This window comes from Heloderma suspectum, chromosome 6 (assembly GCF_057233095.1).
Source record: "Heloderma suspectum isolate Gila_16-S chromosome 6, 16-S_ref, whole genome shotgun sequence".
Lineage (NCBI taxonomy): Eukaryota > Metazoa > Chordata > Lepidosauria > Squamata > Helodermatidae > Heloderma > Heloderma suspectum.
In genome coordinates this window covers 86860039-86875893 of record NC_139463.1, presented here as the reverse complement: position 1 = coordinate 86875893, position 15855 = coordinate 86860039, and the positions used below count along the sequence as shown (strand labels likewise).

Sequence of the window (15855 nt, the reverse complement as noted above, 5' to 3'; positions counted from 1 at the left end):
AACCATCTTGTAGCTATTTCTTTCCTGGATGAAATACAGCTTCTGTTCCTTGTACTTGTTTATCACACCATGTCCCTGAGAGGGATATGCATCAAACAGTACTTTGGGACAGACCAGGGTGGCAGGGCAGACATGCCTGAGAATTGACATAGGAATGTAGATGCCAATCGGTGAAGGAACATATCTGTCCTCCATGTATTATTTAGTTTGGGTTTTCGTTGATATGAGGCTTAATCTTGTCTGTGTGTGCTCATCAATTTCAGCCAAAATGGTAATCTTTTGGAGGAGGGGTCCCCAACCTTTTTTGGTCCCATGGGCACATTTTGGAATTTGAGTAACTACTGTGGGCACCACCACCAAATGCCTGATCAGCGGATCGCTGCTTTGGCATCTTCCTGTTGCATCTATGGATCCTAGGCTGCATCTTATTCAGCAACAACTTTTGCTTCATGTCTATTGGACACAGCAATGTCTCTTTACTAAGGGATTGTCTAATTCTGCTAATTGCTGGTGGTGCAATACAGTTAATGCTTCTTTTAGAGAACACTCTTATGTCCCCTAGATGGCACCAGGGGAGATAGGATTTTTCAGTTTCCCAGCTCAAGCTCATAAACAGCAATATGAGCTCAGGGCTGGGAAACCATGCTCCCCGCCCCCTCCTCCTCCTCATAGCTGAGGCAGAGAGAACTGCAGTGGCTGCCCCTCTGTGCCTGTCTGTGCTCCTAACACAGAGCACAGACAGAGCGGGGGGGGGGGGCATTCCCAGGTGAGGAGGGCAGAAGACTGTGGAAGCTGTTTTAGACAGCTTCCTATGCGGTCTCCAGACCCCTTCCCCTCCCCTCCCCTCCCCAAAGCTGCACCTAAATGCCCAAAATCAGGCATCTAAAGAAAACTGCAGAGCAGCCAGAGCATGGAGGGAATCCTCTCCTCCATGCTCCAACTACCCTGCATTGGATAGGCGGTTGCCTCCGACTTCAGAGGAGGTCAGGGGTGACCATCTATGTCAATAGGATTGCACCCTTAAACACATGTTTTGGCAATGTCCTGCAGTTGCTTCTTTGGGGGGAGAGGTTATTATACAGGAAAATTGTAGTGGAACGATCTTTCATATTCACTGCTGAATATCCTCTTTTAAATTACCTTCCTGCTTCATGGAAATTAACAAATGGTCAGTGTAAATGGATTCCCTGTGCCCTTTTGACAGCTAAAAGACTACTTTTACAACACTGGAAGGAGAAACACTCACGTCCTATAATGCAATGGATTGAGGCCTTACAACGTTTTCAGTATTTGAACAGGTGACATTGAACCTAGTGGCAGCAGAAAAGGCCATAGGAAGACAAGGGCAAGGAGGAGTGGGGCATACTATTTTGACTGTTCTCCCTTCCACTCACAGAATAGGATCTTCCTGGTCTGCAACACCTTCTAAATGGATTTTATCAGAACTGATAAACTGATCAGCTGTGCAAGCAGATCCCTGCTTCCACTTTTGTTTCTCCCTTGCAGGACTGGGGTGCTAAGAGGTTCTCTTGAAATACTGGACATTTTCCTTGACTGATTAAAAGCAAATGCAAGCTTTCCTTGGCTTTTTCTTCCTGATTTGCCTACATCTCCCACTCTTGTGTAGGCAGTTTTGGAAATCAGTGGGGATCACCCACTCCCTTTTCCTGAGATTATGCTCAAAAAAATGATTCATGATATTCCCCCTCCCATTGTGCAAATATAAGCAAAGCCATAGGCTAAGATGGGATGAAAATCAGTTTTTTCAAAACCTATCAATACTGTATACTTTTTTCTGAAACACAGAACATCCTATGCCTTCTCCCTTACTGAATAATACAAACTGTTTACCAAAATACACTGTATAAATGGAGAAAAAATACTACAAGGTAAACCCCGTGTAAGTCCATAAGAGCAGAAGCAGACAACACCTGTCAAACACCTGATGCATCTCCTATAAATAAGTAATTTCTTGTCCTTCCTACCTCAAAATTGGCATGGATCATCCTCAAACGGTCCTCTCCTATACTGCCAAGATCAGTCCATTTAGACATTTTCTCAGTATAAAATATACAACCTACTACCCCCCCCCCCGCCACCTTTGGGTTATAATTGTGGAATGTGATACAGGCAACTTGACCTTAACACAGGGTCATAAGGTGGTTGCCTTATAGGAACACTTACGCAAGACCTCCACATCCTGCCCACCAAGGCCCTGGTCAACCAACATCATACTGTGGACTTGCTATTTTCTGGCTGTTGCTTGCTTTTTGAGCATATTATAAGGAGAAAAGGTGGCCAAAATATAAGGATAATCTCTGGTGCATCATGGCAATTTCTCTCAGGTACACTACAGCCAACTTTCACCTGAGTCAATGAGGTTAGCAGCGATTACTAGCTGGAGTCTTGGGGAAGATGACAAAGGCCCTGCCCACTCCCTGAAGTCCCACCCTCTGGCAAGGCAAGGGAAACCAGCTCCATTGGGAGCTGTCACCTTAAGGTACAGAAATGGGGGGAGCTAAACGTCCCCTCCCTGTGATCTCCCCACCATCACCACTGCCCGCCACTGATTGGATGTTCTTTGGGGCAGAGCCCTTTCCTTTTTGCTTATGCTCATCTGTACGTTATAATCGTTCATGATATCGGCTTTTTAAAAACAACACAATACTGTTAATAAGCATACATGACACAGAAATTAATTGGAAGTGATGTGTTGAATCCCCAGGTTGCGACTCGGCATTTAAACCTGGGCCTTCAGGTTATCCTAAATAGGGGTGAGTTGTGGCTGAACTTAAGTCCCGCTGTGGGCCGAGGCCTCCCAGTCTCTGTGCCACTTACTCCTTTCCGTCCTTCAAAAAAGAGAATAATAAATGCAGGATTCAGGGAAATATCCTTGCAATGTTGTCGTCTCTTATGCAATTTCAAATGCTAACAACACACTGGGGAAGTGATAATCTTCCATTCTATTGTCTAAATTACTGGTTTTCATTCTGTTACACAATGGATTTCCAGAGCCTGCCAGCAAGATCAACAATCATCACCTGGAAAAAATTATAAAACTCCACATGTTGTTCAGAACTCAGTCTAGGCATAGATAGGGATCTGTCATTCATTTGTATGATCAGTTCCCATTTATATTTTAGGTATATTTCCAACACCTGATTCCATCAAGATTTTTAATCCCAAAAGAGTATAGTGTGAGTATCCCTCTTTGACTGCCCTTCTCCTTGCCTAGTTAGCCTTTCATTCGCTGGTTTGTTATTCTGAAAACCTGGACCTTATTAATGAGTTATGAATTACCTGCTTCACTGTACTGTAATGTAGCTGGCATTTTTCTGAGCAAATGTTTTATATCACTTTTCATCTTGGCCATTATCTTGCCTCATCTATCATCACTCCTTTTAAAAGAATATATTGTACAAAATTTTAAACAATTCATTTTTTACAATCCTCAAAGTTACATTTTTTTTACACCAGTGCGTAGTTATTGCTGCCTATTTATCTGAATGGTTATATGAGATGAATTTTAAATGGAAAATAAGCTTATACTTCTCACCCAGCCTTAGCAGATAAAGTGAGCAGATAAAGAGGATATACAGTTTGGGGACACTGATGGATACAGGGATACTATAAACTATAAGACCATGTACTGGCAAACATATTGCCCAACAGACCAAGAAGTAAATTGGTGTAAATCATCTCCAGTTCAAAGGAGCGCATTGCAAAATGGATAATATAGAAACATAAAAAGCTGTTGTTGGAAAAATGCGAACTGATTTTTGGAGAGAACATTTTGTCAACTGGATCATGTTGGTGTTGCTGTTGCTGTTGCTGCTTCTCCTGCTATGTCATACTAAATGCAAGACACATTCTATTAATTGCACCGCATCTGATGATCCCCTCCCTATTCCTCATAAATATTACCAGCCTGGTGACTTTGTCATTGGTGGGATTGTTTCTCAGGTCTTCTTCCTCTATAATAACTTCTCTTTCATGGAACAGCCTGCGCAGACGTTGCATGATGAACCTATGTAAGGTGTAATTTATTCTCTCTCTCTCTCTCTCTCTCTCCCCTCCCTCTCTCTCCCCCTCCCTCCCTCTCACTGTAATACGTTCAGGTCATAATAACTCAAAATGCATCACTGTGCTTCAGTAACAATTTATTTGCTCAATGATGTGAGAAAAGTGACATTCCAGCAACCTTTGGGCTTGTTAAATTTTTTCCAGCTCCCTTCTATATTATCTTGTTGGGTACAAAACACTCGTGAGTTTTTCTCTGCAAGGCCCATTGGAATGAATGGCACATTAGCATTTATCTGGAGGACACCTTCCCAAAGCTGGTGTCCTCCAGAGGTTTTGGGCTACAGCTCCCAGGATTTCTAACCATCAGTCACACTGGCTGGGGATGATAGGAGTTGAAGGGCAAAACATCTAGAACACACTAGGTAGGAGAATGCCTACATTTGGTTTTTCTCACAATGCTCCTCATTCCCTATCATGTGTTGTCTCCATCTCTGCCCCGTCTCATGCACTTCCAGTCTTCCCATTTTATAAATTGTCATTTCACATTATTGTATTTTAGAAATACCATCATGTTTCATTCTTCCTATTCTTTTCAACACTCTAATTTGCCCGAGCTATTTCCACATTGCACAGTCATAGCCCTCGGTTTATTGCTAAAGCCTAAAGCACATTTGAGAGGAACCCACAATCAAATCAGACTTCCTAATGAGAGAATGTGTGTATGCAGGCATTTGCAGACTCAGCCTTGTCCCCATTTATTGTTCATACTTTTACATTTAGAATCATAGACTCATAGGGTTGGAAGGGGCCTACAAGACCATCGAGTCCAACCCCCTGCTCAGTGCAGGAAGCCTGATTCCCAGGCGGTCTCCCATCCAAGTACTAACCAGGGCTGACCCTGCTTAGCTTCCGAGATCAGACGAGATCGGGCACTCTGAGCATGTGAAGTGCACAGCTAAAATATAGGGGTATATGGGTCTTTTTTAAGTAACTTGTAAACTTGGCCATAAGGCACCATTCACTGTTCTGACAAATCTGGGCTATTTCCTTCATATGGAGATGAGTTTATGGCAGCTTATAATACTTTCCATTTGCAATACCTTCTGTCATTGCATAGGCTACAAATGCATGTTGTTGTTGTTGTTGTTGTTGTTGTTTCTGGCTTTAACAGACTGTAACTCTTATTACAGTTCTGTGCCTAAGAACTACCAGCATGTCCTGGCCTTGGCATTTGCTGTAAAAGAGATCAATGAGGATCCACAAATCTTACCCAATCTCTCTCTGGGGTTCCATATTCTCAATAGCTACTATGCGGCAAGGATGACCTTTAAGGCAACCCTGAACCTTCTTTCCACACAACATAGGTTTCTCCCCAACTTCAAGTGTCACAGCCAGAACAATCTGATAGCTCTCATTGGAGGCTGCCTCTCTGAAGTCTCTGCCAATATGGCCATCATTTCAGCAAGCTATAAGACTCCACAGGTAAGCTGTACACATGGGCATATGGAGACTTCACAGGTGTAACACACCATTGTCATCATTTCAACAAAGCATCTGAAAAAGAGTGCCAGGATCTTTTGGTTAGCCAACTGGTTTTATGCAGGCAAAGTGATAATATTGTTATATAGGGATGTAGGGTGTTTCTACATTAAGCAAAAAACCTACAAAAATCCACATCCTTTCTGGAGCTTCCTGCTTTTGGTTTCTTTGCAGGATTAAGGAGGGCTCCTTTACATGGCAGACATGTGGTTTGAACTGAGGGAGTGCCTTCCTCCCTCCCTGGCATGTGTGCAAAGGAGCTGGGTGGGGGTTCTTGTTTCCATAGTTAACTTCTGCTGTACTCTTTTCTCGCAGCCCCCAGGAAACCTCTGACTTACTTCTGAGTAGACAGAAAATGTAAGACTGTCCCATAAGCCTGCAACCCTTGGCACACTTACATGGAAGTAAACCCAATTGAACTCACTGGGACTTACTTCTGAGTAGACATAAGATCGCCCTGTAAGTCTGTAACCCTTGGCACACTTACTTGGGAGTAAGCCCCACTGAACTTAATGGGGTGCTCTGAATCAAGAGAGGACGTTGCTTCTGGGCTTGGTGGGGTGGGGGATCAGATGCGTCTTCCTTCGTTGCAGGGAGGCATTTTACCCTCTTCTCCCTCCAACTGAGAAATGTGCTCAAGCATTTATATGGACACCTGGGAATCGAGGAAAGTCCTTCCTCAGCAACACTTGAGTGGAGGCAGAGTTGCAATCAACAGGCAAGTCTTGCCCTTGCTCCTGTCAAATCTGCTCCTGCACACCCCACCCCCATCCTCAATGCCTTTGTCATCCTGACCGCACGCACCCCCAGCAACTGAAAACAAATGCCCACAGCAGGCAGATAGAGCGGTTCCTTCTGCTATTGGATAATTTTACAGAGAGGTCATGATAGGCTGGGGGAAATTGCGGGAGACACCCTGGAGGATAACGGCGTCATCTCAACAGCCCGCAAACTTCCATGAGAAAGCCATCTCAATAGCAGGATAAAAGCTCCAGGTGATGAACCCCATAGATTCACACCGCTTATTGGAAAGCCATACCCAAAGAATGGCTCCTCATCAAAGTGGAAGGAGGTTTTGAGTGCTGTTAGGGATGGGCGAACCCATCTGGAACCAGTGGGTGCTCTCTGAAGTGCTGCCCCTGTTCTAGCCCCCATGAGCTCACTGAGCCACTCACACTCACCCTGGATCCTGTCCACGAATGCCCACCATTTTGCCGAGCTTGTTTTTACAGAAAAAATGGAGGTCACTAAAAAGCACATATTTAAATATGCATACATTCAGGCTGGGAAAGCTTGATATAAGTAATATTAGAGGCGTAAATGGGTCATTTACGCCTCTAACATTGCTTGTATCATCCTTTCCCAGCCAAATTTGAACATATTTAAATATGCGCATTTTAATGACCTTTTCCGTAAAAATAAGCTCGGCAAAATGGCAGACACTTGCAGAAGTGTACAGGGGAGTGCAGGGAACATCTGGGAGGATGCAAGCAGGGGTTAGCAAGGCCAGAGGCTTGGTGGGCATGGTCCAGGGGTGTGGGCAGGGGGGAAGACCAACAGACTCCTGGACACAGTCGCACATCCGTGCCATTCCTAGGTGCTGCAGGGGTCTGTCCTGGGCCCTTGCTCTCCAATATTTCTATCAATTAGTTAGATGAAGGTGTGAAAGGAATCCATATCAAACCTTCAGGTGACACAAAACAAGGGGGTAGCTAACACCTGAGAAAGCAGGGGTAAAATTCAAAATAAACATGACACAATGGGAGGCTGGGCATAAATTCACAAAATGGAATTCAACAGAAATAAAGGCAAAGTTCTGCATTTAGGACCCCCCCCAAAAAAAAAAAAAAAAACCCTCACAGCAATAGGACAGGGAAATCCTGGATTGGCAGTAGTACAATTAATAAGGATCTCAAGATTAGAATCAGCAGTATTATGCAGCTTTTAAATAAAGCATGGGTTTGCTGCAACAATATATACCCTTTTCTGGGAGCTAGCCACATTTAACTCAATGAGTAGACAAAGCATACAGATTTCAGTTCTGGGTGCCACACTCTAAGGCTATAACCAAATCAGAATGGATTCAAATTCATGAACAAATGGAGTGTATTTAGCCCGGAGAACAGGGGACTAGGGGAATGGGGGGGAGGGTGGACATAGGAAGCTGCAGACCATTGCTCCACCTAGCTCTTCATTGTCAACACTGACTGGCAGAGGCTCTCAAGGGTTTCAGGCTGGATTCTTTCCTAGACCTACCTGGAAAAGCCAGGGATTGAACCTTCTGCATTCGATGCACATGCTCTACCACAATGGCTATCACATAGAAGAAAGCAAAGACTTCTCCCCTGCTGCCCAAGGACAGGATTAGTTTATAGTTCAACATTGGAGGGAAGGTCTTAAAAGTAAACACAGTTGAACAATGGAACCTATTATCGGAGACAGGGGTGCTCCATTACTGTACAGCTGTTACATTTTTCGACTGTACAGCTCTTAGCTGGGGAATCTCTAATTCTGGATTTCTGGCATCAAAAGGGGAGCTGTTGGACTTGATGTTTCTGTGACTTAACATTCCCTTATAAAGCATCTGAAAAATACTTACATTCAGCTCACGTATGGATCATTTTTGCCAGCACACGGCGCCAAAGTCCTATTCCCATTTTTGTACCAGATGGTCCCAAATGAAGCCCAACAGTACAGGGGAGTTGTGCTGCTACTTCAGCATTTCAGATGGACATGGATTGGGCTCTCTGCTGTGGATAATGACAGAGGCAACACGTTTTTACAGACTATGGTACCAATGCTTGCCGAGAATGCCATCTGCTCTGCCTTCATTGTCAGAATACCCAACTGGGATTATGTTGATGAGCTGATAGATATGTTTTTACAGCAGTGGAAAAACTATAACATTATGATGGAGAGCAAAGCCAATGTATTCTTTGTCTATGGAGAGCCCCCATCTTTTCAGGTTTTGAGAGTGTTGCTGTTTCTAGCACCCTTTTTGTCATTGCCCCCACTGGGGAAAGTGTGGGTTGTTACATCCCACTGGGATTTTGCTTCACTACCTGTTCAAAAGATTTGGGATATACAAACCTTCCATGGGTCCATATCCTTCACCGTTAACTCAGATCAGCCATTAGGATTCCGAACATTTCTCCAGATGATAATACCTTCCTGGGCCAAAGGGGACGGTTTTATCCAGGATTTCTGGGAACAGGCATTCAATTGTTCACTAAAAATGTCTGATACGATGGAGGAGAGCAAGGAAAACTGCACAGGGGGGGAGAAGCTGGAGACTCTTCCTGGAACTTTGTTTGAAATGAAGATGACCGGCCATAGCTACAACGTTTACAATGCTGTCTATGCTGTGGCACATGCTTTGCATGCCATGTACGAGTCCAGCTCCAAACGCAGAACATGGGTAGAACGAGGGAGACTGGCATTTCAGAATGTGCAATCATGGCAGGTACTTGCATCTCAACACTCTTTTAAAAAGTAGGCTACCTTCTTTCCAAAGGGACTTTTAATTCTGTATAAAACATTGCCAGGAAACAGTTTTACTTTGCAAATTCTTTTGAAGTAGTAGTTCCAGCCCCACTTGGGTTGGATCCAGACTTAATCATGCTTACAGTTGACCTCTTGAAATGAATGCAAGCATTGATTTCAGGGGGTCTTCACTAAGTATGACTAAGTCTGGATCCAACCCCCAAAATAGTGAATTTTAAGAATTATTCATCCTAATCTGCCACGCACATGAAGCCAACTGGATGGAAATGCTGTCTAGACATGTAAAATCACCACATATTTGGTCCAAAAAAGAGTAATCCTCATGTTGGTTGAGACAGGCCCTTGTGAAGCCCATGGCAGTAATTTGAAGACCTAGTGGTCCCTTTGTTCATATTCTCTTTCCATCTAGGTCCATCACTTTCTAAAGAGCACCTTATTCAATAACAATGCTGGAGACACTGTGCGCTTTGATGTAAATGGAGCATTAGTTGCAGGATTTGATGTTACAAACTGGTTGATGTTCCCCAATGGCTCGGTGGTTAGAGTAAAAGTTGGAAGACTGGATCCCCAGGCTTCTCCAGGCAAAGAGTTAACCATTAATGATGACCAAATCATGTGGCATAAAAGGTTTAATCAGGTGAGACATAGCTGCAGATGCTTGTTCATTGATATGTCACCTACTTCAAAAAGTAGTAAGCCAATCCTGTTGCATTTGGTGAACCCATGCTCATTCTGTGAGGGGGGCCCAGGATGTCTGCCCAAAGTCTTGCCCTCCTGACACTGCCGCATATAAGCCAATTCCAATGCTTTTTAAAACAATTTATTGCATTGCAGCTTTAATTCTGATGAAATGTCACAAAATCTCTTATGCTTTCATGAACTGATTTCTGGTGGGGAAAAAAAGTGGTCTAGGTCTCATCTCCAGAGTATGTTTATCATCTTTCTACATGTTTGCATGCTCTGTGCAGTGCATTTTCACTGGTCACACTTAGGGTTGAAAGTAACATTATTAATAAATCAAACCAATGAAACTATTAAATTTATGTTAGCCAATCAATATATGATCCCCAATTAGTCAAACTTCACTGGCCCCCTATACAGCCCACTGGACACTCAGCTCTTGAGACTACTGGTTTTGTGTGTGTTTTGGTGGTCCAGTCCAAAGTGAGTAAGACAGAGGAAGAGCTCCCTTCAGCCTTCCCCTACTTGATCTTGAATCCTTGTCGAAGAGGTGAGTATAAAGTATCTCTGCACAGGTTTGGAGCTTATCAATTTTGTGTTACTGCTTAAACTTGGATTGGATCAAGATTTAGTCATGCTGGGAGTAAACGTGTGGAAATCAAGAGGACTTAACTTAGTTTTGACTAGCTTAAGTCTCACTGCTTTAAACGGGTCTACTATAAGTATGACTAAATCTGGATCCAACCCAAAATCTCTGAAGAGAAGGAAACTGTCTCAGTCTGAGCAGCTCTTCCCACCAACACTGTCTGTTTCCCCACCTGAAGCCCAAGTCATGGGGATAACTGGCACACATAGCTCTTCACCCTGGGCTTCATGAACCCTGGCTGAAAAGAGACTTTGATTGCCTAGCCTTGAAGATGCCATTCTCCTCTCTGTGCAAAGCATTTTGCCACCAGGAAATTTGTCTCTCTCAGTTCAAGCTGGAAGAGAATTTTTGAGCTGGTAAAGATCGCCCCAAGTGTGAGGCAGGCATTAATTGCCCCTGAAGTTCCCTTCCAACCCCCGCTCAAGATATATTTCCTGGCCATCTGTAATATCATCATTTGATCGAAGTCAGCAGCCCACAATTTGCAGCACAGATATTCTCAAAACACAGACTCTTACTGTTAGTCATCCTCCACACTTCTGTACAGGTGCTGCCCCTGTCTCTGTGCAATGACAACTGCTATCCTGGCTTCAGCAAGAAAAAGAGGGAAGGAGAGAAATTTTGCTGCTATGATTGTGCTCCATGTCCAGAAGGGATGATCTCTCACCAGAAGGGTAGGAGGCATAATCTGCAGAGATATGCCCATTATGTAATGCACTTCTTAATTATTTATAAATAATTTATTTATTATATATTTGGAGAATGAGTACTTCTTGAATGCATTTGAAGGTGGCTCTGGCCACAGATTTTTTTAAACTATCAAATGATTCATCTGTTTTTTAATTAACAGCTTTAAAAAGAGGGATGACAGGTAAAATTTCATAAAACACTTAGGAAGCATAAAACACCATCAGCTTCCCAATAGGTCGAATACCTGTTGAAACAAATCGGGGCAGAAAGGAAACAAGGATGTTGTCCCTCGGCAGGGACTTCCACAGCCTAGATGCAGCCACTGAGAAGGCCTGGAGAAGGCTGTTGAACTCTCTGCCGAGGAAGACAAGTTGGTTCCCTCTCTGCTCTCCTTCCACCAGCCAGAAAATACCCTTTACTTGAAGCTGGCTTTTTGTATGTAAGTGGGTCTGCTGGGTTGGGTGCTGATTTCATTATGTTACTGTTGTGCTTTCAGTTGTGTTCAATGTATTTGTTTTATTATTGTTTTAATGAAGTTTTTATTTATCTGTGATTGTAAACTGCCCTGAGCACCATTTCTTGGTAGAAAGGCAGGATACAAATCAGATCAATCAATATTATAATGAGACACTCTCCTAGGTCTAATGAACAGAGATATTCCCATTACTTACCATCTTCATTATTTATTTATTTGGAGAACTTGTACCCCTTGAATGCATATGAAGGCGGTTCTCGCTACAGATTTTTTTTTTTTAAAGTATCAAATGAGTAAAAATATTTTTCTATATATGAACAGTTTGAAAAAGAGGGATGACAGGTAAATTTTCATAAAAGACTTGGGAAGCATAAAATTGCATCAGCTACTCAATAGGCCAAACACCTGTTGGAATAAAAAGGGACAGAGAGGAGAGAAGGATGGCGTCCCTCAGCAGGGACTTCCACAGGCTAGATGCAGCCACTGAGAAGGCCAAGCGAAGGCTGCCCCCAGGCTGTGGAACTCCCTGTCGAGGGAGACTAGCTTGGCTCCCTCTCTGCTGTCCCTCCACCGGCAGGAAAAGATTGTTTAACTGAAGCGGGCTTTTTGCATGTAAGCAGGTCTGTTGGGTTGGATGCTGTTACTGTTAAATTTTTAACTGTGTTTTTAATTTATTTGTTTTATTATTGTTTTAATGACATTTTTATTCATCTATGATTGTAAGCCACTCTGAGTGCTATTTTCTTGGTAGAAAGGCAGGGTACCAATCAAACAAACAAACAAATAAGGGCACTCTCCTAGGTCTACCAAATCATAACTCTGGAATCAGAACCTCAATGAGACCTTCTGTAACAAAGCTTAATACAAGGGTAAATTCATAAGGCAGGAGAGAGTCCTTTAGAAAATCAGTTCCTAAGACATTTAAAGTTTTAAAAGTCATCACCCAGAAATTTGAATTTGGCTCAGAAATGAATTGGAAGGCGGAGAAGCTGCTTCAGCCAGAGAGGCACATGCTCCCGATAACTAACTCAAGTCAAAGTACAGCCCATCACATTTTGGACCAGCAAAAGTTTCTGAATACTCTTCAAAAGCAGCCCAACATAGAGCACGCTGCAGTAATGGCATCTTGATACAATTTCAGCATATAGAACTATGATCAGATCCACTTTCTCTAGCAACAGAAAAGCTGGCACGTGAGTGAAAAATGAGCAAATGCATCCCAACCGGGTTAAGACTGCTACCTGATCAACCTGGAGCAGAACTACTAAAATGCTAGACTTAAATGTAGTAAAACCAATCCCATGATGGTTTGATTTCAATATGTTCTATTTATTACATATTGTTACTTTTAATGGTGGGTATATATTGCCTCCAGTATGAGAGACAGTACGCCAAATACTATTTTTTTAATTATTTATTTAAAATATTTCTTGGCCGCCTTTCAGAGCAGAAGCCCTCCCAAGGTGGCTTACAACAATAAAATACATAACACAGTTAAAATATTAAAAGTGATAAAAACATAAAAACAACAATAAAAGGCAATAATAAAACCAGCAACAATGTTAACAGCAGTAACAGCAAAAATAGCAGTCATATCTCGAGAAGGCCAAGGTAAAATAATATGTTTTCAAGGCCTTCTTAAAAGTCTGCAATGATGGAGCATGGTGGACCTCTGATGGCAGCTTGTTTCAAAGGTGTAGAGCCACTGCAGAGAAGGCCCTCTCATGTGTGGTCACCCACCTGACTACTCTCACAGGTGGGCAAATGAGAAGGGCCTCTCTTTCTGATCTTAAAGTGCGGACAAGCTGATATGGGTGAAGGCGGTCCTTCAAGTAACTTGGTCCCAAACTGTTTAAGGCTTTAAAAGTCAAAACCAGCACTTTAAATTGGGCTTGGAAAAGCACCAGTAGAATACTAGCTGCTAGGGAAAACAAGCAGGAGGGTGATATTGCACTCATGTCTATAGGCTTTCCACAGGTATATGGCTGGCCACTGTGGGAGCAGAATGCTGGACTAGATGGGCTTTCGTCTGATCCAACACAGCTCTTCCTATGTTAACTGACCATACTTAGACCTCTGTAGCTTCAGCAGGATGGCTGTATTAAGTGCCGTCAGAACATGCTGTCAGATTAAAATGATCCCCAGTCTAGAATGACAAGACTTTATTAATAAAAACAACAACACAAGCACCAGTACCAGCACAATACTCAGCATGTGAAAAGTACTGCATATATGTAATCCCTATAATTCTTATAATAGTCTAATAAGGTTAGTATTATTATTACTTCCACATAACAAATAAGGCCAAAGACTAAGAAAGAATGACTTCTGCCAAATGCTATCTACTGCATTCATAGGTTAACATGAGGCCTGAAACAGGAATCGCCTGTCTCAAAGAAAAGAAAGAAAAGTAGCCACTCCAGGACACCAGCTCAGAATGTTCCACAGTTTTTAAAAGAAGAAAAACACAAAAAGATGCATTCTCACTCCTATAATTGCCACTGTTAGGTAAATGTTGTCCAGCATTTTGAGAAATTACATCAGCTCTTCCTTTTATTCAGACATGGATGCCTGCATCAAATGTCTAGAAGATCAGTATCCCAACAAGGACCAAACGCAATGCATTCCCAAGGTCCTAAGCTACCTCTCTTATGAAGAACCTTTAGGCATCATCTTGACCATCTTGGCGCTTTCTTTCTGTTTGATCACAACGTTGGTGCTGGGAACCTTTCTGAAGCACAAGGACACCCCCATAGTCAGAGCCAACAACCGGAGCTTCACCTACATCCTCCTCATCTCCCTCTTTCTTTGCTTCTTCTGCACCTTGCTGTTCATTGGGCAGCCTGGAAAAGCAGCCTGCCTTCTCCGACAAACAGTTTTTGGCATTGTCTTCTCTGTGGCCCTTTCCAGCATCTTGGCAAAAACCATCACTGTGGTTCTGGCATTCATGGCTACCAAACCAGGGTCCAGGATGAGGAAAAGGGTGGGGAAAGGATTTCCCAATTCTATTGCCCTTTCCTGCTCCTTGATTCAAGCAGGCATTTGTACAGTTTGGCTAAGTACATCTCCTCCATTCCCAGATGTGGACATGCACTCGTTGGATGGGAAAATCATACTGGAATGCAATGAGGGCTTTGCTTCCATGTTTTACTGTGTTTTGGGCTATTTGGGCTGTCTTGCAATTGTCAGTTTCATTGTGGCTTTCTTAGCCAGGAAGTTGCCCGACAGTTTCAATGAGGCCAAATTTATCACTTTCAGCATGTTGGTGTTTTGCAGCGTGTGGTTATCCTTTATTCCATCCTACGTGAGTACCAAAGGAAAATATGTGGTGGCTGTGGAGATCTTCTCCATCTTGTCCTCCAGTGTTGGATTACTGAGTTTCATCTTTTTCCCTAAATGCTACATTATTGTACTGAGGCCTGAACTGAACAACAGGGAGCTGTTCATAAGAAGGAAAAGTTGAAAGATATGTTTCTGTGTTTATTCTGAGACTTACCTTTCTGGAAATTATGATGGCAGGGACATTATAAGGATTCAAAAATGGGTGCTCCCATAGATGAATACCCCTGCTTGTATTCTTTTGAGGAGACATAAGCAGGCATAGCCCACATCAAATGAGTCCCCATGTGTCAAGTCAGCTGACAAACACCCCACCCTGTACTGCCTGCTAACCTATCCCCACACATCTTGAGCACCTCAGAAGATGGGAGGTGCTCACTGAGCCTGTCCTCTTTCCTCTCTGGCTGTTTGTGAAGTGATGATGCTGCCAGCATAATATTGTGGTGTCTATTTCCAGTAGGGATCATGGGCTTTGTAGTTCAGTTCCCATGATCACTGACAGAAAAGATGCTTCAAGCATCACTACACTGGCATCATCTTCTTCTCTTCACAAACAAGCAAAGGAAGAGAGGTCAAGCAGGCATATGTCATCTTTAAAAGAGCCATTGCTGCTACCTGCTCCTGCATCTTTGCGTCCAGGTTTTTTCCTTTGGGAATATGGATCATGCAGCAGGCATAAGTGAAATTGGTCCTATTCAGCATTCAAATGAAACATTTGAAAAGCCAGATTCCTGTTCAGAATACCCAGTGGAATATTTCTGCATCCCCAGCTGATGAACTGAGGAAAAAATTACAGGCTCAAATGTGTAATACAAAAGACTTCTTGTGGGAACACAAAAAGATATCAAATTAGCTTGGAACTAGTTGAACTGTCTTGTAGCTAGGGATGGGGGAGAATTTCTCCCCGAAACTTCGGGGGGCCGAGTGCCAATGTATTCGGCCCCCCGAAGTAGTTTCG

The 15855-nt window shown here is 43.0% G+C and overlaps 1 protein-coding gene across 1 annotated transcript; it reads left to right on the top strand.

The window, feature by feature from the left end:
- The first annotated feature begins 8809 nt into the window (after nucleotides 1–8809).
- On the top strand, nucleotides 8810–15021 carry LOC146341716 (vomeronasal type-2 receptor 26-like). Its single transcript, XM_084807045.1, has 4 exons — nucleotides 8810–8980; nucleotides 9476–9703; nucleotides 10941–11067; nucleotides 14120–15021. The coding sequence occupies exons 1-4, from the start codon at nucleotides 8810–8812 to the stop codon at nucleotides 15019–15021; spliced, it is 1428 nt and encodes a 475-aa protein (XP_084663171.1).
- The last annotated feature ends 834 nt before the right edge of the window (nucleotides 15022–15855 follow it).

Excerpts from the sequence above, each read along its gene's own strand:
- LOC146341716 (XM_084807045.1), top strand. The coding sequence starts at position 8,810 with ATGGAGGAGAGCAAGGAAAACTGCACAGGGGGGGAGAAGCTGGAGACT. Across the intron at positions 9,704-10,940 it reads GGCATAAAAGGTTTAATCAG|GTGCTGCCCCTGTCTCTGTG; the intron begins GTGAGACATAGC and ends ACTTCTGTACAG. Across the intron at positions 11,068-14,119 it reads GATGATCTCTCACCAGAAGG|ACATGGATGCCTGCATCAAA; the intron begins GTAGGAGGCATA and ends CCTTTTATTCAG.